This window comes from Netta rufina, assembly GCF_964035555.1.
Source record: "Netta rufina genome assembly, chromosome: 24".
Classification (NCBI taxonomy): domain Eukaryota; kingdom Metazoa; phylum Chordata; class Aves; order Anseriformes; family Anatidae; genus Netta; species Netta rufina.
Genome location: NC_140148.1, coordinates 2389982 through 2413432, shown reverse-complemented (window position 1 = coordinate 2413432; position 23451 = coordinate 2389982). Strand labels below are relative to the sequence as shown.

The following is a 23451-nucleotide window of genomic DNA, read 5'->3' as shown; positions in this document are numbered from 1 at the left end:
TTGTTACTTCACGGAGGAGCAGCGGGGTGGAGTTGGAGCGAACACCTCCACTCTCAGGTGCAACAGCAAAATGCTAAAACGTAGCCCTGAGCAAGGAGCCTTCAGTCCTGAATCACGCCTGGGTGCTGGGAACGAAAGCGGAAAGAGCAGCTCCTGTGTGCGGTGCAGTGATCCTAGTGGGATGTGACAAAAGACAAGAAACCAGGGGAGAGAAAAATGATGATTCTGGAATTTGGCTACGAGTGTCAGGGGTGACGAAAAACGCCGGCAACGCCTCCTGCCCGGGCTATAAAGGGCTCCAAGCCCAGGGGAAGCTCACTCTCGCTGTCTGCGCTGCCGAGCCGGGTGTCCCTCTCCAGCACCACAGCTCCACTGCCCCTCGCCATGAGCACCACCACTGTCAGGCAGTACTCCTCCTCTTCCTCCCTCGGGGGGCTGGGGGGGGGCTCCAGCAGGTTTTCCTGCGTGCGTGGAGGAGGCTACAGAGCCCCCAGCGTCCACGGAGGCTCCAGCAGCTACTCCGTCTCCTCGCGCATCGTCTCGGGGTTGGGCAGCGGCTATGGGGGCAGCTACTGCAGCAGCGTCGGAGGGGGCCTGGGCGCTGCCTTCGGGGGTAGCTACGGGGCCGGCTTCGGAAGCGGCTTCGGGGCCGGCTTCGGAAGTGGCTTCGGAGGTGGTTTCGGAGGGGGCGATGGCATCCTCCCGGCCGGAGAGAAGGAGACGATGCAGAACCTCAACGACCGCCTGGCCGCCTACCTGGACAAGGTGCGTGCCCTGGAGGACGCCAACACCGACCTGGAGGTGAAGATCCGGGAGTGGTACAAGAAGCAGGGACCTGGTCCCGACCGGGACTACAGCCCCTACTACAGGACCATCGAGGAGCTCAGGAGCAAGGTAGGATGCTGTGGTTAACACAGTGGGACATCTCGTAATGAGAGAGGAAGCAGAAACACTCACCGCTACCTCTAATTAGTTAGGTAACCGCATGCCTCAGATACACACACAGAGTGCCAGGCTGGGAACTGGGAGATTTCTCAATGTCAGGTCTTGATTGCATCCTTCTAGGTGGGTACAAAGACCATTTTCACTGAAAGAAGCAGAGGTAAAAGTGCAAAAATGAAGAATTAGAGACAGATCTGCACTGATAATGTGCATTTCCCGAGACTTTAACATGCGTACTTGGGAAAGTTGGAGGTGCCTGCAGACTATGAAACACCACGTGGTATTTGTAAACATCCACTCAGCGACTATGCAGAACACTGTCCCTTATTTCAGCTCCTTGTAATGATGTGATTTAGGCGCTAAGGAGAAAAAGATGGAACTCGCCAGCAGTGAGTTTTTTGCCTCCTTTCAGCAGTCACTGCCACAGGGCCAGGCTTGCTGCAAACCCACCAACCCAGGCAGGATTTCCCCCAGTTCTGGTTTGATTCCCAACGTCCCCTTTCGGGGGAATTGCTCAAAAATTGACTTTGTTCTTCTCTGTTACTGCTTCCGTACAAATCTGCCTCCTTGGCATCATACCTGGTGTCCTCCCAGGCTCTGCCCTGAGTCTTTTCCCAGCATGGGTTATTTGCTCCTTTATTTGTAATATAAAAACCAGAAGCTGCAGGCACCTGCTCACCGTGCTTTGCTCCATTTCTGCAGTCAACAAACTAAACCCATCCCAGCACAAACTGCACAAGGGCTGCCAGCCACGAGCACCTGCTGGTCCATCTGCGCACGGTGCCGTGGATGGGAGAGCGGCAATTCCTTCCCGACCCTTGCATAATCACCACGTGCCCTGGAGCATGGGAACAAGTGCTATTGTCTGATCTCACCCATCTCGTGTGACTTCATGCTGCCTTTTGAAATACTTAGTGATGGAATTTTGGAAGCGGAGGTCACGGAGTTTTAGGAAAGGGAGGACATCAGACGCTGTCAGTCTCAGCTGTGCCTCACTTCTTGTCGTGACTCAGTGTAGTCTTCAGTTCAGGAAATCCCAAACTTCCCCCAAATTGGTCCTATCCCTCCTACCTCACGTATGCGGTGATCAGCCAGGAGGCGTTTCTGACAATCCTTTTGTGCTTTCTATTTACTCTCCATCCTACAGGTGCTGGTGGCCACAGTCGACAACGCCAACCTCCTCCTGCAGATTGACAACGCCAGGCTGACAGCTGATGACTTCAGGACCAAGTAAGCCACATTTCCTGGAGACAGGAACGGAGTCTGCAGAGATATTTGATGAAACGAGGGGAAAGATAAACCACCCCAAACCCAGAAAGGCAACTCGGAGGCAAAGCCTTAAAAATGAAGGTGTAATTTCCAAAGCAGCTCATTACCTAAATCTTGTAGGCACTTGGGGGTTGTCTTGCTTCCATCCAGACCTTCACTATTGTACTCCCACAGCTTGTCGCTCTCCGGTGTGAGCTCTCCTGCATGGACAGCTTGCGCTGAGCTTCTGCTATGCTTTTAATTTCTGTGCATACAGCTCAGCAGTGCCCAGACCCAGTGACAAAGCCCCACCATGTCAGGGGGAAGGCAGTCTTAAGGACTCAGGGGGGCACCGTGCTCTCAGGTGCTCCCCTCACTCAGGAGCACTCACCATCAGAAGGTGGTGCATGCACCACAGGGGTCACGCAGCTTTGACACAACACCAGCAGTGTGGAGGACGTGGGCAGCACTTCAGGGGCTCTGTCCCAGCAGGGCAGGATCTCCTGCGTCCTTCCTCAGTGTTCCTGTGCCCGCAGGTTTGAGACGGAGCAGGCTCTGCGCCTGAGCGTGGAGGCCGACATCAACGGCCTGCGCAGAGTCCTGGACGAGCTGACCCTGGCCAGAGCTGACCTGGAGATGCAGATTGAATCACTGAAGGAGGAGCTGGCCTACCTCAAGAAGAACCACGAGGAGGTGAGCATGGAGCCGGGCTCAGAAAAGTCTCCAGACTGGGGCCAGAAATACGAGCTCTGGTCCAGTCTTAGACTATGCTGGATTTCTTTTGCTGGGGGGGGAGATGAGACCTGCGGGTAAGGGAGCAGAGATGATGTGTTATGGATGACAGCATCCACTCTGGAGCCGGGGTAAAACCCGTTCACCACTTGGTATTTCAGTAATGTCCACCGTGGCTGCTAGAGGTTTATTGACATCCCAGTAGCTCCAGGCATGGCAGACCAATCTCACGAGCAACGAAGCCAGCTGCAAGCTCTGATTTATTCTCAGAAAGAAGCCAGATTTAACTCAAATGGAGATTTCTGAAGATACAATTTGGGTTATTTTATTTGTGATAGCAGAAGCATAGGTCCCAGTTTGGTCCCTGTTGCTACCTGCCCCAGAAGTATGTCCAGGAGGATGCTGTCTTTCCTGAAAAGCTGTCTTGAGAAGAACATCCTTATGCATGGATCGGTGGATCCATGAAGACGTGTGTCTCTTTTCCTGCAGGAGATGAACGCCCTGCGTGGGCAGGTGGGTGGAGAGATCAGCGTGGAGATGGACGCTGCTCCTGGCATCGACCTCACCAAGATCCTGACCGACATGAGGGAGCAGTACGAGACCCTGGCTGAGAAGAACCGCAGGGACGCCGAGCAGTGGTTCTTCAGCAAGGTGAGCTCGCTTGCCTGCCTGCATAACTGTGGGGCCCGAGGCTGAGCCCCCTCACCTGGCTGTAACCTGGCTTGGCCTTCTTGCAGACGGAGGAGCTGAACCGCGAGGTGGCCATCAACACGGAGCAGCTCCAGAGCGGCAAGACGGAGATCACGGAGCTGCGACGCACCATCCAGAGCCTGGAGATCGACCTGCAGTCCCAGCTCAGCACGGTACGAGGGGCTGCTGCCTGTGGGCAGGGGGTCCCCTGGCTGGTCCCCTCCCTTTCCCATCATCCTTGTCCCCCTCTGACCCCGTCCTTCTCCTCTACACACAGAAAGCGGCGCTGGAGGGCACCTTGGCCGACACAGAGAACCGCTACGGCACCCAGCTGGCCCAGCTGCAGGGGCTGATCACCAGCGTGGAGGAGCAGCTGGGCGAGCTGCGCTGCGACATGGAGCGCCAGAACCACGAGTACAGGGTCCTGCTGGACGTCAAGTGCCGCCTGGAGCAGGAGATCGCCACATACCGCCGCCTCCTGGAGGGCGAGGACGCCCAGTGCGTACAGGGCTTCGCTCGGGTTGGAAGGGGACAGGTGGTAGCAAAGGAAATATAAAATGAGCAGCTTATATTCTTTGGAGGGTCCTGTGAGCCCATTTCCTGACCCGTGGCATGTCACCAGGTCTCCGGTTTCAGTCCTGCTCATGCAGAACAGCCCGGGGGTTATTAAAGCACTGCAGCATCCCTGGGGAAGGAGCAGGTACCACCGCTGCTCATTGCAGCTGGGCAGGGTGCTGCCTTAATGCCCGACCCCCCCCGACACTCATACCTCCTGATCATTTTCTTCCTCTCAATCTTAACATGAAGTAGTCTTCTGAAGGCATTTTAATTATATTCTGGTACAAGAAGAAAAGGCAGGGTTTAAAATACTGATGTTGTCCTAGAGACCACTCACTCTTTTCCCCGTTCTGACCGTATTTCCTTTTTTCCCTCCTGCAGCATGTCTTCCCACTACATCTCGCAGCCTGTGAAAGAAGGTAAGAACGCCTCAGTTCTGCAGCACTGATCACACCGAGCTGTCACATCCTTAGTACAGACTCATACTTACTAATATAATAAAATAACCACTCTACTAGCTTTTCCAAATGTGAATAGACAGGAGCAATTTTTCTGATATACCCAAACCATGTTTTAGAAGACTATTGGTGTAGACTGAAGCTCTACTAAAGTATTTAGGAGCAGGAACGCTGTTTTTTAGTTGTATTTCTGAGGCAGCTGCTGCTAATAACAAATCCACCCACGAAATTTATGATAAGGCGCTTGAAATAACTAACGGTTCCTTCTTTCTCCGCTGTAGCTCCCGTAACTACCCGCCAAATCCGCACGATCTTCGAGGAAGTGCAGGACGGGAAGGTGATTTCCTCCCGCGAGCAGATCACCCAGGCTGCCCGCTGAGCCGGCGGCGTGGTTTCCTGCAAAATTCCCACAGCAAAGTGCGAGAAGATGCCAGCTTGTGTGCTCCGGCTACGCAGCTCCGGAAAAGCAGCTTCTCTTTTTTATCCCACTGCTGCGTCCCTCACCCTTTCTCTAAGCGCCGTGCTTGGAAATCAAATAAAGCTTTTGGCATTCGTGCAAACCCGAGTCTTGTGGCATCTTGTGGTGTTGCTCCGTAGGGCCAGGCTGCCCCAACACCTATAGGGCAAAGCTCCTCTGGAAGCAGCAGCGTTCTCCATCGCTGGTCTGCAGATGGTGGGTGAGACACCCACGTTTCTGAGCACCTGAGCCCTTGCTGCTTGGCTGCGGGCAGCTGCTGTGGGAGGAGGTGGAGAGAGGAATTGGGAGAGGAGCAGGTTACAGGGTCACGGGAGGTGAGACCTGAGAAGGGTTTCGGCTCAGCCGAGGCACTGTGAATTTCTGTGCTGCCACGTGCAGTGACAGCAGAGCTGAAGCTTTTGGATCAGGGAGCCCAAGCAAGGAAGGGAACAAAAAGCGGGACACAGAGCCAGGACCCTGCAAGCAGCTCTGCTCCTGGCCTTGCCCCAGTTGTCCTGCAGTCCAGACACAAGCTTCGTGGTGAAATGAGGCCGTGGATGGGTTAAGGATGCACGGGGTGGTGCCCCTCTAGAAAAACAGCTTCGCTTAGTTCTTGCTCTCAAGGCACTGCTAAGGGGTGCTGAGAACAAGGGATAGTAAGTGGTGGGCATGGGCTCTGCAAGCAGAGACAGAAGCTCTTCGGGGAGGTACTTCTGGCACTCCTGGCTGTCAGCGGTGTTCCTGACACAGCAGATCTCGGTGCCGTCAGCCGGCCCAGCTGTTCCTGGAAAGCCAGTTCAGACACATTCTTGGCTGGGTTCTGCCATATTACTTCATAAATCCACCTTTCAGATCAATGGGGTGATTCAGAAAGGTGCTGCTCGATGTGTGTGAGAACAGAGCTGGCCACACAGCTTTAAGTCCCCTTTCCAGAAAACCTGCCTGCATTGTATGCAGATATAAGATAGAACCAGAATTCCTGATTCCCAAAACATTGAAAGGGTCCCCACAGTGCACCCGTGCTGTGGGAAGGCGCAGGGGTGCCTGGTCTAGCCCTGAGCTGGCTCCTGCCTGGTTTTGGGTTCAGCCCCGTGCAGCCCAGCCTGTTTTTGGGTGGGCTGCACCCAACCCATCCATCGCAGGGCACTCTGCTCCGTGTGCCCCCTGCAGCCTGCACCCCCCTGGGGTTCCAGCACGGCGCTGGTACCCAAGCGAGCCAGCTGAAAGCACGCCCAGCATCTCCCGAGCTGCAGCACACGTGGCTTTGGCTTAGAAGCTCGTGGCTGACGACCGGTGATCTCATTTCCACTGGGATTCCACCAAAGGACACACGAACACATCCCAGGGAAGGAGTGCTGTGGGCAGGAAGGCAGCTACCACCGCTGTTACTGACACCAGTGGCGGACAGCCCAGGAGTAAATCACGGCACGAATCCTGCCCCGAGGAGGTGCTGCTGCTGCTCTGCCCTCCCTGCGACTGCTGCACCCGCAAGGGCTCCGTGCGGGATGCGGGCAGGCACAGAGCTCAGATGGATGAGAAGGGAGGGGACGGACCCCCCAAGTCACCTCGTAGGGACCCCCAGGTCTCCCCATGAGCAGTACAGGGACCACCAGGACCTCTCGCAGCTCCTCTGAGCCCCCTGCCCTGCGACTCCCGGCGTGGAGATGCTGAAGGAGCCTCTCTGGAATCCGTCCTTGCTTTGTGTTTTTCTCCTGGAAAAGCCCGGGCACATCCACGCTGCTGTAAAAACAATAAATACCAGCTCGCTAACAAAATCCCCTATGTTAATTACGCCTGCTACTGCAAATTGCAAGATAGGTGTGGAAAGCAGATGTGGATTCTCTCCTGCCTAAAGCGCTGACAATTAGTCCTCACCTTAAGAAACCCGTTGAGGAGGGAGCTGCAGGTGGTGGCTTATGCAGACAGGCAGCGGCAGCTTGAGGCAGGTTTCAGAAAGAGGAATTTTATTCCAGAGAGATGGATTGACTTCTCAGGATACAGGGAATTAATCTGGCATAAGAGACCACTTATGAAGAGATACGAAGGGGTGGGTTTTCCACTCCTTTTAGGGAACTTCTGTGTGATAATTTGATATTCGCAAGCCCACTAAAAAAAACACAGATGTGTTCTTGTCCAAGTACTTCCATCTACCATGTCTGTGTGCTGAACACATGTTTGGAGCCAGATTTTTATCTCCGTTTTCCTCCTGGAGACAGAACGGCATGTTTAAACACCAACACGCTACCAGGAAATGACTGTTATGCCATAGAAATGGCATTTTGATTTTGAAATGTGTAAGAAATAGGCTCTTAGTGTGCATGGGAGCCTGATTTATTAATAGTTGGCCTTTTATTTAAAAGAGAAGGTGGAACAAACAATATGTAGTCATTAGTGGTTGTGTTCAATGGGAGGTCATGCTAAATAACGACTTAGAATTTTTAATTTGTTGTTTTAAGTCTTAATTAACACCTCGTAATTTTAATTGCTGCTGGGCGGTATTATCAACGTATCCTAGACACTTTGAGCGACGTGTATTTTTACGACACTTATAGCGGTTAAATAGAGAACAAAGGATGAAAGAAAAGGCAATTTCATGTAAGGAAAGGACATGCTGTCTGCCTCGTAATGCTGTGACGGTTTTGCATCCCATGCAGAAGCTGGTTACTGCTGCTGGCTGACTGTCCTGAAGGCTTCACCAGTGTCCAGGCTGAGGGTTTGGGCTTGTAGAGGGACTTGCTGGTGTCGCTGGTGGTCCCCTTTCAGCAGGGATGATCCGTGAGCTCTGCCTCTTGACGTTATCAAGGTGAAGCTGTGGATGGAGCTGGAGAAGAAGGTGCCAGGCTTGGAGCTCCCAGCCCCTGCCTCCCTTGTGCTGCATCCAAAGAGGAGAGGAACAAAACATGGGTGTCAACTGGCTCCATGCCTCGGCTGCTGGTGCTCACACCACAAGAAGGTGCCTCCGCCAAGAGACCGAAGGCTCCCTCCATCCGGAGAGCACACGGAGGAGCTTTTGGGTCTCCTCCTCCTCTGCCAGCGGGCTGCTGTGCAGATCTGCCTCCGAGCGGGCACATCTGCTGCTGTGCTTCCCCGTAGCTGCCAGCGAGTGGAATCCCAAGGGCACGTCCCAGCCCTGTATCGCTCCCAGCTGCCTTCGCAGATGGGAGGGCGTCGTGCCATTCAAAGCTACTTAGCCCGTACCTTCGTTGCATATTTCCAAGTTCTTTCCCCCCGTTCCTGGCAAGTGATCTAAAGAATTAGTTGGCTGTTGGGAAGGGGTTGTTGGGGCCTGTCGATGAACACAGTCGAACAGCTCACCGTGCGCACACATGAGAAATATCTTCTCTTCCACACCCTGCATGATTAGCGAGTGACACTCAGGGTTGCGGTTTCAGCACGGAGAACCGACAGCCGAGCTCGACCACGCATGGGACGCGGGTCTCCGGAGCCTCCTCGCTCTGCAGGGCAGCCAAGATCCCCCAAATCCCTTTTTACATGAGAGCTGTGAGCTCCAGACTCACACTGAAGTCGTCCTCCCTGCTCACAACTGATTGGGATGTTCACACCAAAAGCAGTGTTAGCGTTAGCTGCTTCACCACGGTGCTGCCAGCTTCCAGCTCTTTGCTCCCCAGTGCTCAGTGACCAGGAGCCCTTTTCCCAACATCCTTCATCTGCTTGATGCAATTCTCCATTTTTTTCCTGGAGAATCCCATTATTTTTAAGCTATTGCAGCTAGTAGCCATGCCCTGCCCTTTCTGAACAGTTTTCAAGGCTTGTTCACAAAGAACCAGGGAGAACAACCCATCCTTACTGCCTGCTCTTATTCCTCTGCTCTTGGGTGGTCTCTGAAGGGCAGAACTGAATGAGCCCTGAAGGACTAACTCCTTTTTCAATGCTGGATGAAAGGGAGGACTTGCATTTCCAGGACTGGCAGCCAAGTTCCTTCCAGCACCGCTGGGCTCACAGATGTGGATGTATTTAGGGCTTCCCTGCTTGGTCGTGGTCCTGCAGCCGGGCTGTGCGGACGATGTGAGCAGGGGATGGCAGCAGCTGGGACAAACAGACACAGCAAAAGAGATGTTGATTTACTCCACTCAAACACAGGCTGAACAGTTCTGTTTCTGAGCTAACACCACAAAGGAATATTAAAATGTAGCCCTGAGCAAGGAGCCTCCTCCTTTGAATCACACCTGACTATTTACTTGGAAACGGAAGAAGTTTTAAAACGCCCTTCATGAGATAAGGTGTTTCGAGTGAAATATGACAAAAAGCATGAAAGAACAAAGGAAAAATGACGATTCTGGAAGTTGGCTCAGATTTTAGGAGTGATGAAAATCATCGGGAATGCAACAACAAAAAAAAAAAAAGCGCCGGCAACGCCTCCTGCCCGGGCTATAAAGGGCTCCAAGCCCGGGGGAAGCTCACTCTCGCTGTCTGCGCTGCCGAGCCGGGTGTCCCTCTCCAGCGCCACAGCTCCACTGCCCCTCGCCATGAGCACCACCACTGTCAGGCAGTACTCCTCCTCTTCCTCCCTCAAGGGCCTGGGAGGCCTGGGGGGGGGCTCCAGCAGGCTTTCCTGTGTGCGTGGAGGAGGCTACAGAGCCCCCAGCGTCCACGGAGGCTCCAGCAGCTACTCCGTCTCCTCGCGCATCGTCTCGGGGCTGGGCAGCGGCTATGGGGGCAGCTACTGCAGCAGCGTCGGAGGGGGCCTGGGCGCTGCCTTCGGGGGTAGCTACGGGGCCGGCTTCGGAAGCGGCTTCGGGGCCGGCTTCGGAAGTGGCTTCGGAGGTGGTTTCGGAGGGGGCGATGGCATCCTCCCAGCTGGAGAGAAGGAGACGATGCAGAACCTCAACGACCGCCTGGCCGCCTACCTGGACAAGGTGCGTGCCCTGGAGGACGCCAACACCGACCTGGAGGTGAAGATCCGGGAGTGGTACAAGAAGCAGGGACCTGGTCCCGACCGGGACTACAGCCCCTACTACAGGACCATCGAGGAGCTCAGGAGCAAGGTAGGATGCTGTGGTTATCCGAGTCCTCACTAAAGTCCCTTGTTTTAAAGATGAGCCTGTCCCTAAAACCCAAAGGGACGAGAATTAACAGATGTCAGGTAATGGTCTGAGATGGGAAAAGAGAAATACCTTGCTGGGAAATCGTAGCCATAACCTGTTAGCAGCAGTTTATGGACCAATTCCTCCACGAGGCACAAGGATGTGTTTTCAGTGGGGTATTTCAGTGCAGGGAGGAAGGCGAGCAGGAAAGCTGGAGCCTGAGGGTATCGGACACTGGCTCGGTTCTCAGCAGCTGCACGGCCAGGCATCACCCACCTCTCCTCGATGCTGCTCCTGCCCCAAGTGTGTGCTGCCTTTGCCAGGCTCCTGACTGAGCATTCTGCAGGCAGGGACACGTTATCTCCTTGCCCCTGTTCACTCCTGAAGAATGATATGCAAGCTGTGATGCCAAGCAGTTCTGGTGAAGATCCTACAAATCAGATCGTTTCTAGCCTGATAGGAGGCTGAGCAGAGGAGTTTAAAATGAAGGAACTGCCCCATGGGATGCTTCTTCTTTGGGAGGTGCAAGCACGGGCTCAAGTGAAAAACCAGGAGGAGCCAGGGCATAGGGGTTGCACGAGGTGGCTTCAGAGGTGCTAAACTCAGCTGAGCTGAAACGCAGCACAGGAAATCACGGCCCAGCTTGTTCCTTTGTTCCTAGCAGCCCCCTGGCTGATTTTAGGCAAAGGTCCTTGGGCAAAAGGATCTGAATCTGTCCTTCCCCTCCTGCCCTGCCATCGTGTTCCTCCCCACGACCAGCTCTGCCCATATTACTCACTGGGAGCTGACTGCGTGGTCCTTCAGCACTGTCTACACCAGGTGACAGCCCAGGCTCCACCGGAGGGGACGGAGGTGTGCGGGTGGGCAACTGTCCTGCCTGTGATGGCAAACGCCAGGGAAAGGGGCAGTGGCACTGGCAGGCTCTGGTCAACCTGGAACTTTTCAGTTCTTTTCCCTTTCTCCTGGCTTCACGATGGGGTGAAAGGCACTTGCCTTGAGACACGAAGCTCCTCTTCAAATTGCAGCCCATCGGGTGCGCTCTGACCTGCAGCACGGAAAGCTGCGGAGGCGAGCAGTGAACTGCTGGTCTCAGAAAGCCTCTGCCCAGGGCGAGGCAGCCCCTTCCTCCCTCCCCCTGCAGCTGCCAAATTGCGAGCTCAATATTCCCTCCTGGATTACTGCTAAAACACCCCCCGAAGCATCACAGCTCAGCGCGAGCTTTTCATTAGCTTGTGGCTAGAGAAATTACTGCTCATTAAATGGCCAATCATTTTCTGAATCCCAGAACAAATATTCGCACCTGGGGTGCAATTACGAAAGCAATCCGGGCACAAGGCACTCCTTCCTCACCTCCCTTCTCGGCTGGGCCGTTCGGTGCTGCCAGACGTGGCCCAGGGCACTGCCAGGACTCCGAGCGCTGCGGGAGTGTCCGGAGATGCCGCTCCGGCAGCGAACAGGCTGCGACACGTGCGCGTGCCGGTGCCTTCACAAGACCAAATTCGTGCCAAGGAGGGATTGAGCTGCAGCATCCTGCCTCTCTCTGCAGTCCCCGTGGAAGTCCAGCCCAAGGGCAGGCGGTTCTGTGCTGCTGCAGTCCTGAACAGGAACTCCGACAGCAACATGCAACTTACAGAATGACCTTTTCACTCCTTTTTTTTTTCTTTTTTTCCCTCCCAGATTCTTGCTGCTACCGTCGAAAATGCCAACATCGTCTTACAGATTGACAATGCCAGGCTGGCAGCTGACGACTTCAGAACCAAGTAAGTGCAATGCCTCCCGCAGCTCCTGGGAGGAGGGAGGGAAAAGCCAGCCCGTTGAAGGCTTCTCTTTGCTTTCTGCAACCAAAGTCGCACCACCAGCTCACTGCTGGCTGCAGGACATTTGGGAGTGTGCTCCTCTTCCTGGACACAGAGTTGTCCTGACATTCCTGCTCTGTAGAGAGCTGTGCATGCACGCCATGCAAGGTGCTTGGCAGAAATGCACACGCTAGGGAGGAAAAAAAAGAAGAAAAAATCTGTATCAGCAGGGCTGCATGGAGTAACTGTGAGTGTGTGCCCGCAGGTTTGAGACGGAGCAGGCTCTGCGCCTGAGCGTGGAGGCCGACATCAACGGCCTGCGCAGAGTCCTGGATGAGCTGACCCTGGCCAGAGCTGACCTGGAGATGCAGATCGAGAACCTGAAGGAGGAGCTGGCCTACCTCAAGAAGAACCACGAGGAGGTGAGCACGGAACCGGGCACATACTTGTGCTGACAAAATGGACCTTGTGCGAAATGGAAAGGGGGCCAGGTGCAGCGTGCAGGACTGTCTGCAATTAGGGCTGTCAGGAGACACACAAATGCACGTGGGGAAGGGCAGTGATCCCTTCAGACAGGAGGTCTGTGAGGTTCGGCTGCTGGGTGTGAATAACAGGAGTGATGTGAAATTTGTCACGGTGAAAATACGATGGTTCCACTCCGATGTGTCTCTTTTCCTGCAGGAGATGAACGCCCTGCGTGGGCAGGTGGGTGGAGAGATCAGCGTGGAGATGGACGCTGCTCCTGGCATCGACCTCACCAAGATCCTGGCCGACATGAGGGAGCAGTACGAGAGCCTGGCCGAGAAGAACCGCAGGGATGCCGAGCAGTGGTTCTTCAGCAAGGTGAGCTTGCTCACCTGCCCGTGGCACCATGGGGCACACGGGGCCTGAGGCTGAGCCCCCTCACCTGGCTGTAACGGCACGGCTTGGCCTTCTTGCAGACGGAGGAGCTGAACCGTGAGGTGGCCATCAATACGGAGCAGCTCCAGAGTGGCAAGACGGAGATCACGGAGCTGCGACGCACCATCCAGAGCCTGGAGATCGACCTGCAGTCCCAGCTCAGCACGGTACGAGGGGCTGCTGCCTGTGGGCAGGGGGTCCCCTGGCTGGTCCCCTCCCTTCCCCATCATCCTTGTCCCCCTCTGACCCCGTCCTTCTCCTCTACACACAGAAAGCGGCGCTGGAGGGCACCTTGGCCGACACAGAGAACCGCTACGGCACCCAGCTGGCCCAGCTGCAGGGGCTGATCACCAGCGTGGAGGAGCAGCTGGGCGAGCTGCGCTGCGACATGGAGCGCCAGAACCACGAGTACAGGGTCCTGCTGGACGTCAAGTGCCGCCTGGAGCAGGAGATCGCCACGTACCGCCGCCTCCTGGAGGGCGAGGATGCCCAGTGCGTACAGGGCTTCGCCTGGGGCAGCGGGGTCAGAGGGGACAGGCAGTAGGCAGAAAAATTTGCTGGCCAGGGCCTCACCCTGATTGCAGCTTTCAGGGCTCATGCTGCTGTTCATGCCAGCCCCAATGGCTCTGTCCCTGGCTTCTGTCTGCAGTGGGATGCTGCAGCAGGCACTTGTCCCATCTGGAAGGGGGCAATGGTCCCTCTCACTCCAGGAGACACCGAGCACAGCAGATGCTATCGCAGCCCCCATGAGACCTCTCTGTTTTGCTCCTCTGCCTCAGTACAGAGCCCACAAAGCAATAAAGTTTGTCCCTAACTTCTCTTTCGTTTTCTCCTTCTCTTGCAGCATCTCTTCCCAGTACTCCTCTGCGATGTCCTCGCACTCCGGCAGGGATGGTAAGAGCGCACCTTGCCCCGCACGCCGTGCACACAGCTTTGAGGTTTGCTCCTAGAGCAGCTGCCAGCCTGGCTGAGGAGCAGCCCTAAGGCGTGCCTCGCCGGCTGAGGCAGTGTCAGCAGCCAGGACGGCGTGCGAGCATCTTACAACGAGTAACCACAGGAAAAAGCTGTCAGGAAGGGAAATGCCTCGCATGCCTTTATCGCAGGAATGATTCGGCCTAAATGTGACAGAGCAGCCAGCGCTGCACCTGGGGGCAGACCTGCAGGACCAAACCGCGCTAGGAATTTAGGGAGTGGGCCCTTTGCCTTCCCGAGCCTGCTCAGCAGCCTGGCTCTTCCCTCCTCCAGCCCTACAGAGCTGTTCCAAGCCGTGTTGGCTGGTACCCCATGGGATTTCCCACATCGTCCTCGTGCAGCACCCGAGCCCCTGGTAGGAGATCTCTCCCCTCCCTGCCCGCCGAATAACTTTCTCCCTCTTCCCTTGCGCAGGGATGACGTCCTCCCGCCAGGTCCGCACGATCGTGGAGGAGGTGCAGGACGGGAAGGTGGTGTCCTCCCGGGAGCAGGTCGCCCTCACCACCCGCTAACGGCGCTGGGGACCCTTGGCCCCAGGCTCAGGCTCGTGGCCGCTGACCCAAGCCCTGGCCGAGGCTCTGTTCGCTGGGGCTGTGCCGCAGGCAGCTTCACCCGGCTGCTTCTGCGCCCTGATTTAGCCTGATTTTCGCGCAGGTGCTAACGTGCACTCTGTACACATTTAATAAAGCTTTTTTTTTTTTCATCCATGCAACTGCAGACTTGTCTGTCACTGATAGGTGATCTCGCAAAGCCCCGGGGTTGTGTGTTCGCGCCAGGGAAAGTCCTGAGAAACCACATGAAGGAGCCAGCGTGGGGAGGGGAGCGGAGGAGCACGGGTTCTACTTGGCGCAAAAATAATTTGGGGCAGCTTTTAACACTGAGCACAGGCCCATGGGATGACTGAGACGTACACTGATCATTTTGATGCGAAACGAAGGCAAGGATGCTTTTGGACAAAGTGCCAAACGGGAGCTGATTAAAGCCAACAAAACAAAGCTCTGTTCTCAAAGTCCTGATATTGTAAAGAATCCCTTTCACCTACAGGCTGAACTTAAACGAGCACAGCATCAGACGGCTTGGCAAACCTTGCACAAACATTCCTTCTGTCTCATTTGCCTGTCTTAAAATCACACTATTAGGCGCATTGCACGAAAACTTCATACAGGCATTTTAACATTGCTGAGGGCTGCGTTTAACAGGCTCTAAAGTAACCACTGCTTAATCTGCAGTGCGATGAGTGGCAATAACTTTTTATCACCGTGACATCTAGCAGATCGCTGCTAAAATCCTTCTTGAAACATGAGCTACTTATCGTTATGTCAACACCGTCTGCGGGCACGCTGCCACGCAGGATGAGGTGATGCAACCCGTGCACAGGCAGCCTGGTACCAGGCTGAGCCTTTGCTTTGCCCACTCACTTCCCACGGAGAGCAGCAAGAACCAAAGGGTGCTGCGCTTGTCGCACGTCCCCCACGTGTATTTTGTGGGCTAGAGATGGGAGAGAACGTCATCTCAGAGCCAAAAGGCTGGTGGATCACTTAGATCCAAAAATACACAATATAAGGATATTAGGAAGAAATTCTGTACTCGGAGGGCAGTGAGCACTGGCCCAGGCTGCTCTGAGGAGCTGGGGGTGCCCCGTCCCTGCAGTGCCCGAGGCCAGGCTGGATGGGGCTGGGGGCAGCCTGGGCTGCTGGAGAGGTCCTTGCCCATATCAGGGGTTGGAATGAGGTGGGCTTTGAGGTTCCTTCCAACCCAAACCATTCTGTGATCCTACAAGGGGTTTCTGCGGCTCAATTCAGGCAGGTTTGTCTCTTGGATTGTTATTGATGATTCATCCTCTTCAGCCTCCGGAAAGGCATCGAGGCACTTATTGAACAAGAACAAAGGCATGCACCCGGCCTGAGCAGACTCTTGAAAAGAGCTGACGATGCCATGCGAGGCATGACGAGACAAGCAGAGGCACGGGAAGGTGATCGAAGAAGTGGGGAACCTGCCAGGTCTTTCCAGAAAAGGGAGCGTGTTCAGAGGTGATGCTATCATTCTGTGTTATTGTTCAGCAATTACAGAAAAAAAAAAAAAGTAGGAAATGAAACAAAAACCAGAATGCAGGGTTCATTGACTGTATCATGCTTTGCTCAGCTGCAGACCTTCCTTGCGGAAAGAGGAAGTCTCCCAACCCAAGCGAGCTACACCCGTCTCAGAAATAAAAACTAGATCAAGCAAAACTGTACTGTAGCATCAAGCTGTCCTGCCCTTTATGGTGATGGACAAGGTGCAGAGCAGAAATTCTGATTAAACTGAAAATCACAGAATCATAGAATCATTAAGGTTGGAAAAGACCTTCCAGATCATCTGGTCCAACCATCACCCTACTACCAAAATGCATCAGTTTTTGCCACCAGAAGAGATTTATTTTATTTCAGGTGTATATGTAGGCAGCTATTAGACTCTCAGGCCAGAATGCCCCAAGTGTACCGAACACAGTAGGGTTTTCTGGAAAAAAAAAACCATCTCAATGTAAGTAGGAGGCTAAAAGAAGGCACCAGTCCAAGAGCACTGCCTCTGCTGGCGGCCCAGTAAGGCATGGCCAGAAGGACGCAAGGGAGAGATTGCAGGAATGGCCTGAACTGAATGCCGGCGAGGTGAGCTGGGGAGAGCCGATGGGAAGCCCAGCTTTGTAATCCATTCAGTTCCATTGGGAGGATTGTATCGGGCATTTTCCCGATTCACCAACATATATTTGTTTTAACAAAAAGGCTTAAATCCTGCATAAGGCTCTCCATAATCCTATTACCACAAACAGGATGGAAGGCCATGCTTAGCACACGTACGTGATTGCTGTGTTGCATTACAGTGATCAAACAGAAGGAAAATACCACCTAGCTACTAGGGAATTTATTTTCTATTATTACACCTTGCTCTACAATTACCGCTTGCATCTGTGAAATGTGGACAAATTATCACACCCAAGAGATGGAGAAACATTGGTTTTGGGGAGCATTTCTCGAGTTTTCTGCAAGATGCAAGAACAAGAAAAGCTTTGGTGGGACTCAGCAAAGACTTACAAAAGTCCTCTGCAAAGAGTGGTGAAACTTTAATGGACAGTGAAACAAAAAAGAAAAACCAAGAATGTCTTTGAGAGATATTTCATCAGCTGAGACATGGAGACAAGTGTGTAGGATGTGCTGGTGTCAAGCTTGATGTGTAATAACAGGAGTACATGCAATGAGTAAGACTTAACATGAGGATTGTGTTTCCCACCTTTAAAGCTCCGTGTTCACATCAGATGTTCTACAACGCCCTTAAGAAAGAGGATTACTATTATTGTTATTTCCGTCCTACAGAGCATGAAATTGAGACTCAAGCTGAACGATTTGCCTAGAGTGATTTACAAAGCTGGGCTCAGAACCCTGGCGCTTCTGGCGTCATCAGCGAGTTGGAAAACAGTTTCGGTGCAGCAGTAACACCCTGAAAACCTGGGAATGACAGTTTAGTCAACAGCTAGATAAGAAAATACTCGTAAACAGTATACACGAGAATTTTCTAGGGGTGAAATCCTGAAGCTTGGCTGAGAAAGAGCAGCTCACAGCTCTCACTGCTGTGCCGATGCCTCCTGATAAGGACCGCCGAGCCAGAAACCAGAGATGAACAGGCTGAAGGGACTTCTCCGAGCCCTGGCCGTGTGTTTTGGGTGCCAGTCGCTGCCTGGTGCTCAGCCTCTCTCCCTTGGCACTCCCTGGTGGTTGCTTCAAGCCCAGACGTGAGCGTGGGCTCGCGGTCAGGCAGGGCGAGGGGCAGCAGCTCGGGGCTCCGGTGCCGCGCGTGAGTCACGACGTCTGCGGGGCAGTTCTGGGCGCGAGCACAGCTCATGACTCAGGGATACCTGGAATAATGTGAAATGCTGCATCTCCCTCTTGGGGGCACATTACACTTTCTTTACTTCATACTGCTTAAGAAACAGTCTCAAGTCTTAAAGTATTCCGAGACGACCAAAGGACTTCTCTCCGGGGAAATCCAGTCCTTTCTCATTTTCATCCCTCTTTTGAACCTGATCATTTTGTACAGGAGACCAGCCCTTGGAATAATGCCACAGAGCCCATCCTCTACCACCATCCTGCTCTCCTTTTTCAAGCGGAGTGCCAGAAGTAAATGTGAAGTTGTGGTATAATTCCTTCCTTTCCATTTTTTTTTTCACGAAATCACATGGGAACAGCACCTTCGCCTAGGGGAGGCTTTTCCCTAGCTCATTTGTTATTTGAAATTATCTTTCCTTGTCAGGCCTGCACTGCTCTTTTCTGAAATGCCTGCCGGGGAATCCACACGGGCCTTCCCTCCTCTGCTCCGTGCCCCCGGGCACAGCGCTGCCTGCCGAGGGGCTCCGAGGTCGGCTGAGGACGGCTCGTCGGAGGCATCGCCCGCGGCCGCGCTGAGCACGTTTCCTGCTGGAGACTCCAGTCTGGAAGCCAACAAAAGCGGGCTCTGCAAAGCGCCTTCCATTACGCATGTAGATAGCATCGTTAGCAGAGCTCTTCATCCGAAATGGAAATCTCCTTTTAATAAAAGGAAGACTGCAGCTGCTGGCTGGTCTTGAGGTATGGGCTGGTGTAAAAGCAAGAGCTGGTTTTAATAAAAATGTCAGATTTTGGAAAAGAAGAAAGCCACCATGAAGAACATACAAATCCAGTACAGTCCAGTCAAATCCAGAGTGAAATCGCTCTCCTTTACAAAAGTTGTGCAGATTCTATTTCACCATTGGCTACAGAGACCTGAACAAGGACTGAAGCTCAAAATGTAAGCAAGGAACATGGACACCTCTGCTTAGTTCCCAATAATTTAAAAAAAACAAATAACATTCTATGCCTTTTTTCTTGTCGAAAAATATTTTTCAATTAAATTGAATTCAATTTAAGCTCAGCATTGCAATTCACTAAAAAAAAACTGATGTTGACAGTTCAGCCCCAATGCATGGCTCCAGCGGTGTGGGCAGCTGCAGGCAGAAGCCCTGGCACAGCCTCCGCTCCCGACCTCGCCACCGATGAGGCATGCCATGGCACCATGGCACAGGCTTCACTCGCTAATTAGGGACGTAACAAAGGATGGACATAGACGGAATCCACACCACATTTAAGGTGCTCTGGATTTGCAGTGTCAAGATAAAATCAAGACTAATGAACCTACCCAAATGGCATAAGCAATATTTCTGAACCAGGCTGCACCTGACGCATCCTTTATGTGAAGTGTCCAGGTGACCTGGACGCCAAAGCCAATATTGAACAACAAATGGGGAAAAGGCAGCCAATATTACCATGGCTGTATTAATACTATTAATAAAATGAAAGATCCGGATGACAAAACATTTTAATTATTTCCCTTCTTCCTCAATTCAGCATTGCAAGACTAAAAATTAGCTTTAATATCCTTTTTCTTTTCTTCTCTCTTTTCTAAATTTAACACGCTTCTCCTAGATGATATTGAGAGAATTTCCATGGTGCTGGTTGGAACTGGGTCAGACCTACACAGGATCAGGCTGCTTCTAAAATTCTCCATGCTACTGTTTTAGAAATCTTATGAAACATCTTATGTGGCTGTCCTCTCTTGGCAGTGAACATCCGTAGCTGACTGCAATATTTGGTACTCAGGAAATCTCATTTTCTCTTTCATTTTGGATAAATACTTGCATACTTTGTCTATCTTCAAGATCAGCAGAGCAAATATCCTGGTGTGTCCCCTCTGGAAGGGGGTATTTGGGTGCATGCAAGAGACAGAGAAGCACCAAGCAATCACCGGTACACTTGAGCACAGTATTATTTTCACTTGCTCTCCAGTCTCGAGGTCCAATGTTGGAGATGCCGGCAGGATCTCACCCAGCTGACTGCCCCCAGTGCACCAGGGGTCCCCAGTGCCGTGCGCTCAGGGACAGGCAGCGCAGCCAAAAACCTTCTCCTGGCCCCAAACCCAGGCACCCCAAGGCAGTTGCACGATGGGCACCCTCACTTTGGGTTGCAAAGGGGTCGGACAGGCTCTGTGGGGCAGGAGGTGGGCACCTTTCCCACAGCTCTCACTTCCCGGGCAGACTTGTCCATGCCAGGGATGGATAATTGCCATGTTTCAATCCCCGGGCACTCTTGGGTATCGTCTTTTTTTTTTTTTTTGTGTCACTGCTGTTTGGTTGTCATCACAAGTCAAACCTGATGATTCAGGAAGTACCATTTTTGATGTAGTTTTGAAACACGCTTCTGTTAACCAAAGCATCTTTCTGTTGTGGGATTGCTGGAGACAAACGCCTATGGGGAAATATTCCAGGCTGGAAAAAAAAAAAAAAAAAAAAAGAGAGAGAGAGAAAACTAGCCAGGTCACAAGGAGGAAGAATAAACAGCCCTTCTCCAGCGCTAACATCCACGGGGAAGGGTATAAATAGGCAGCTGTGGGGACAGAGGGATGGCAGCCTGATCCCGCGGCGATCTGTGCAGCTTGCCTTGGGCTCTGGGCTGGATCCTCGCTGCTCTCAGGATGAGCTGCGCTGTCAGGCAGGTCGTCACTGCCTGCTCCCAAGTCAGGAGCAGCGCCGGCAGCTCGGCGGCTGGGGCTGGCAGAAAGGTCTCCTCCGCCTCCTCGGGCAGACTCGCCGCCTGTGACTTCGCGGCTGCAGCCGGCAACTTCTCGGGTGGCAGCTCCAGCGAGGGATTCTTTGGGAAGCCGCTGAGCGCTGGCAGCGCGGCCGGTGGGAGCTTCGGAGCCGCGCCGAGGGCTTGTTCCACCATCGGATTTGGCGGCGGGGGCATGTGCGCTCGTGGCATTGCTGGGGGCTTCGCCAGGGCTGGCGCTGGCTGCGGAGAGGGGATCCTGTTCGCTAACAATGAAAAGGCCACCATGCAGAACCTCAACGACCGCCTGGCCTCCTACCTGGACAAGGTGCGGCTCCTGGAGGGAGAAAACGCGGATCTCGAGTGCAAGATCAGGGAGTGGTACGCCAAAGTAGGGCCCAGCTGCGAGCCGCGCGACTACAGCTGCTTTCATAAGGAAATCGAAGATCTTCAAAACCAGGTAAATCAATGCTTTTCAAGAAAATATTTTCTGGGGCTTCGCTTTCGCATGCAGATGTCCAATGTGAAGTGGCAGAGGCAGCATCTGTCTCTGGAGGTGCACATGGAGCCACAGCTTATGTGCAGTGTGACAGCTTGGGTGAGCAGCACACTGCTTTTATGGAGAACTGAGGTTTCTGCAGCTGCTCAACCAAGCCGGCATGCAGATTTTCCTGGTGAAATGCCATTTAACAGATTACTAACACCAATATATGAACTGATTATAAAAGGACTGGGTTGCAGTACCATGGGAGATGTTTCCTCCAGCGCCTTCTGGAGCCCGCAGAGCCTGCCAGCCCAAATCTCTCTCCTCTGGCTTCCTTTGCAGATCCTGTGTGCAGCTATGGAGACCAACAAAATCCTGCTGAACATTGACAACAACAGGATGACTGCCGACGACTTCAGAGTGAAGTGAGTACAGCCCCGTGCTGGATGGAGCAGTTTGCACTGCCCGTGGACGGGCAGGTGAGCGATGGTGACACGGAGACCCTAACGCAGTGCTGGGGGCACACCATTGCTTGTCGTGCTGCCGTATTAAACACAGGTCTCTGTGAAAGGCACGGATAGCATTGGAAACACTCATAGCATAGCATGCCTGAAGCGAGAGAAGAGCTTGCTCCTCATTTTTTTCCCCATGAACCCGACTCGGGGACTTGCCGTGCTGACGCGCTGGCTTTCCTCTGTTGCCTGTGGTTAAGGTATGAGACCGAATGCGGCCTCCGGCAAAACGTGGACGCAGACATCTGCAACCTACGGCCCGTCCTGGACCAGCTGGCCAGCTGCAAGACCGACCTGCAGCTGCAGTGCGAGGCTTTGACCGAGGAGATGTGCTGCCTCAAGACGAACCACGAGGAGGTCAGATCCCTCCCCGCTCTTCCAGAAGCACGCGGAAAGAAGCCATGTCCCCGCTGAGTGTGGATGTTGCGCGTCTCCCCTGCAGGAAATGAACTGCCTGAGGAAACAGGCGACGGGCGATGTAAGCGTGGAGGTCAACGCCTGCCCCGGCCCGGACCTGAGGAAGATCCTGGAGGACCTGAGGTGTCAGTACGAAACGCTGATGGAGCGCAACCGCAAAGAGACCGAGCAGTGGTATGCCTGCAAGGTACTGTACACGTGCCCAGCTCTACCCTACTCTGCCAATCGGGGGGAAAAACGAGAGATTAAGTCACCTCCGCTTAGTGGGGACGTCTGGGTGGCAGCAATCCTGCCAGGGATGTGCTCTGCTGTTAATTATACTGCCAATTACAGTGCTCTTCTGCTCACGGCAGAGGAGGCACTGCGTGGTGGGTCACAGAGGAGGAAGGGGGATTTGGAAATGCTCAGGTTGCTGCAGCGTGAGCAGAAGCAGCGTGGTCGAAGCCCTCCGGCTCGCTGAGATGCTGCGGCGAGGTGAGGGAAGGAGTGCTCTGTGCTGACTTTGCAGGTGGAGGAGGTGAACCTGGAGGTCATCACAAGCAGCCAGGAGATAGAGTCAAGCAACAAACAGGTCACTGAGCTGAGACGCCAGCTGCAGGCCTTGGAGATCAATGTGCAAGCCCAGCTCACCATGGTAAGCGATGCCACCACGATTTGCATCTCAGACTCCTCACCTCCTTTGGAAAGCTGCACGACCAGAGTTGTCCAGCTGGGACACTCTGATCCAGCTTTTTGGTGGGACCTCTCCCATAAAGTCACGGCACCCTGTGACCAAGTGGGCTAAGCCTGCAGCGTACCTGGGTTCCTTTTTTCCCGTTTCCATTCTCAGAAAGAAAATCTGGAGTCCTCCTTGGCAGAAACCGAATGCCGCTACAACAAATACCTTGCTGAGCTCCAGAGCCAGATCTCCTGCGTGGAGCAGCGGCTGGCCGAAATACGGGCAGAGATGGAGTGCCAGAACCAGGAGTACAAGACCCTGCTGGACGTCAAGTGCCGCCTGGAGCAGGAGATCCAGACCTACCACTGCCTGCTGGAGGGCGGGCAGCACGACATCATGTACGCAGACTGCAGACAAAGTGGGATGCAGTAAAACCTCCAGGCTTTGACTAGGGGATATAGGAAAACGTGAGATACAAGTGGTAAAAACAACGCTGCGGTGAGCAACCAGTAGTGACCTGTTACCAGACAGGGCTGGGAAGCAAATCACGAGGCACCTGAGGAGTTGGCTCTGCTCAATGTCCTGGGTGCGAGCCGAAGATCACTCTCTCCTCCTGGGGCAGTGCAGGTAGCTGGAGAGCCCACCAAGCCCACTGCCACCACCCGGCACGGTGTGGCACCTCGCCACCTTCCAGGGAGGTTTTCAGCATGAGCTGGGCAAGGGCTTTTATGAAAACCGAGCTTTATTGGCTTTGCCACTGCTTGACAGGATTAGGGACTGGCAGTTAAACTAACTGAAACAATAAATTATCTAAACATTTTCAGTTTTGCACAACAATTTTAATTACAGTTTGGGGAAATTTAATTTGTATGCAAAGCAGTTGGCTCTTCCCTGCTTCCCATTGACGGAGATTTTGAAAGAGAGAGGCATGCTGTTAATATCATAAAGAGCAGCAGACACACATAACCAGCCCGAGCACCCACCTGCTCCATTGG

General features: G+C 53.5%; 3 protein-coding genes across 4 annotated transcripts; all 3 read left to right on the top strand.

The window, feature by feature from the left end:
- Nucleotides 1-384: 384 nt before the first annotated feature.
- LOC311218434 (keratin, type I cytoskeletal 14-like) lies at nt 385-5007 on the top strand (the record flags this gene model as incomplete). The annotated part of the gene is made up of 8 exons (XM_084301117.1): nt 385-894; nt 2090-2172; nt 2727-2883; nt 3412-3573; nt 3660-3785; nt 3890-4110; nt 4552-4589; nt 4910-5007. The coding sequence occupies 8 exons, from the start codon at nt 385-387 to the stop codon at nt 5005-5007; spliced, it is 1395 nt and encodes a 464-aa protein (XP_084157243.1).
- Nucleotides 5008-9572: 4565 nt separating this feature from the next.
- On the top strand, nt 9573-14333 carry LOC311218584 (keratin, type I cytoskeletal 14; the record flags this gene model as incomplete). Of its 2 annotated transcripts, XM_084301315.1 has the most annotated exons (8): nt 9573-10091; nt 11808-11890; nt 12192-12348; nt 12608-12769; nt 12868-12993; nt 13098-13318; nt 13671-13720; nt 14213-14333. In XM_084301315.1, 8 exons carry the CDS (start codon nt 9573-9575, stop codon nt 14308-14310), a joined length of 1416 nt encoding a protein of 471 aa, XP_084157441.1. The 2 variants fall into 2 exon arrangements, with proteins under 2 accessions (XP_084157441.1, XP_084157442.1); XM_084301316.1 differs by lacking the exon at nt 13671-13720 and having other exon boundaries at nt 13098-13341; nt 14213-14310.
- A 5978-nt stretch (nt 14334-20311) lies between these two features.
- Nucleotides 20312-22888, top strand: LOC311218432 (keratin, type I cytoskeletal 19-like; the record flags this gene model as incomplete). The annotated part of the gene is made up of 6 exons (XM_084301115.1): nt 20312-20845; nt 21212-21294; nt 21582-21738; nt 21824-21985; nt 22307-22432; nt 22628-22888. 6 exons carry the CDS (start codon nt 20312-20314, stop codon nt 22886-22888), a joined length of 1323 nt encoding a protein of 440 aa, XP_084157241.1.
- Nucleotides 22889-23451: the final 563 nt, after the last annotated feature.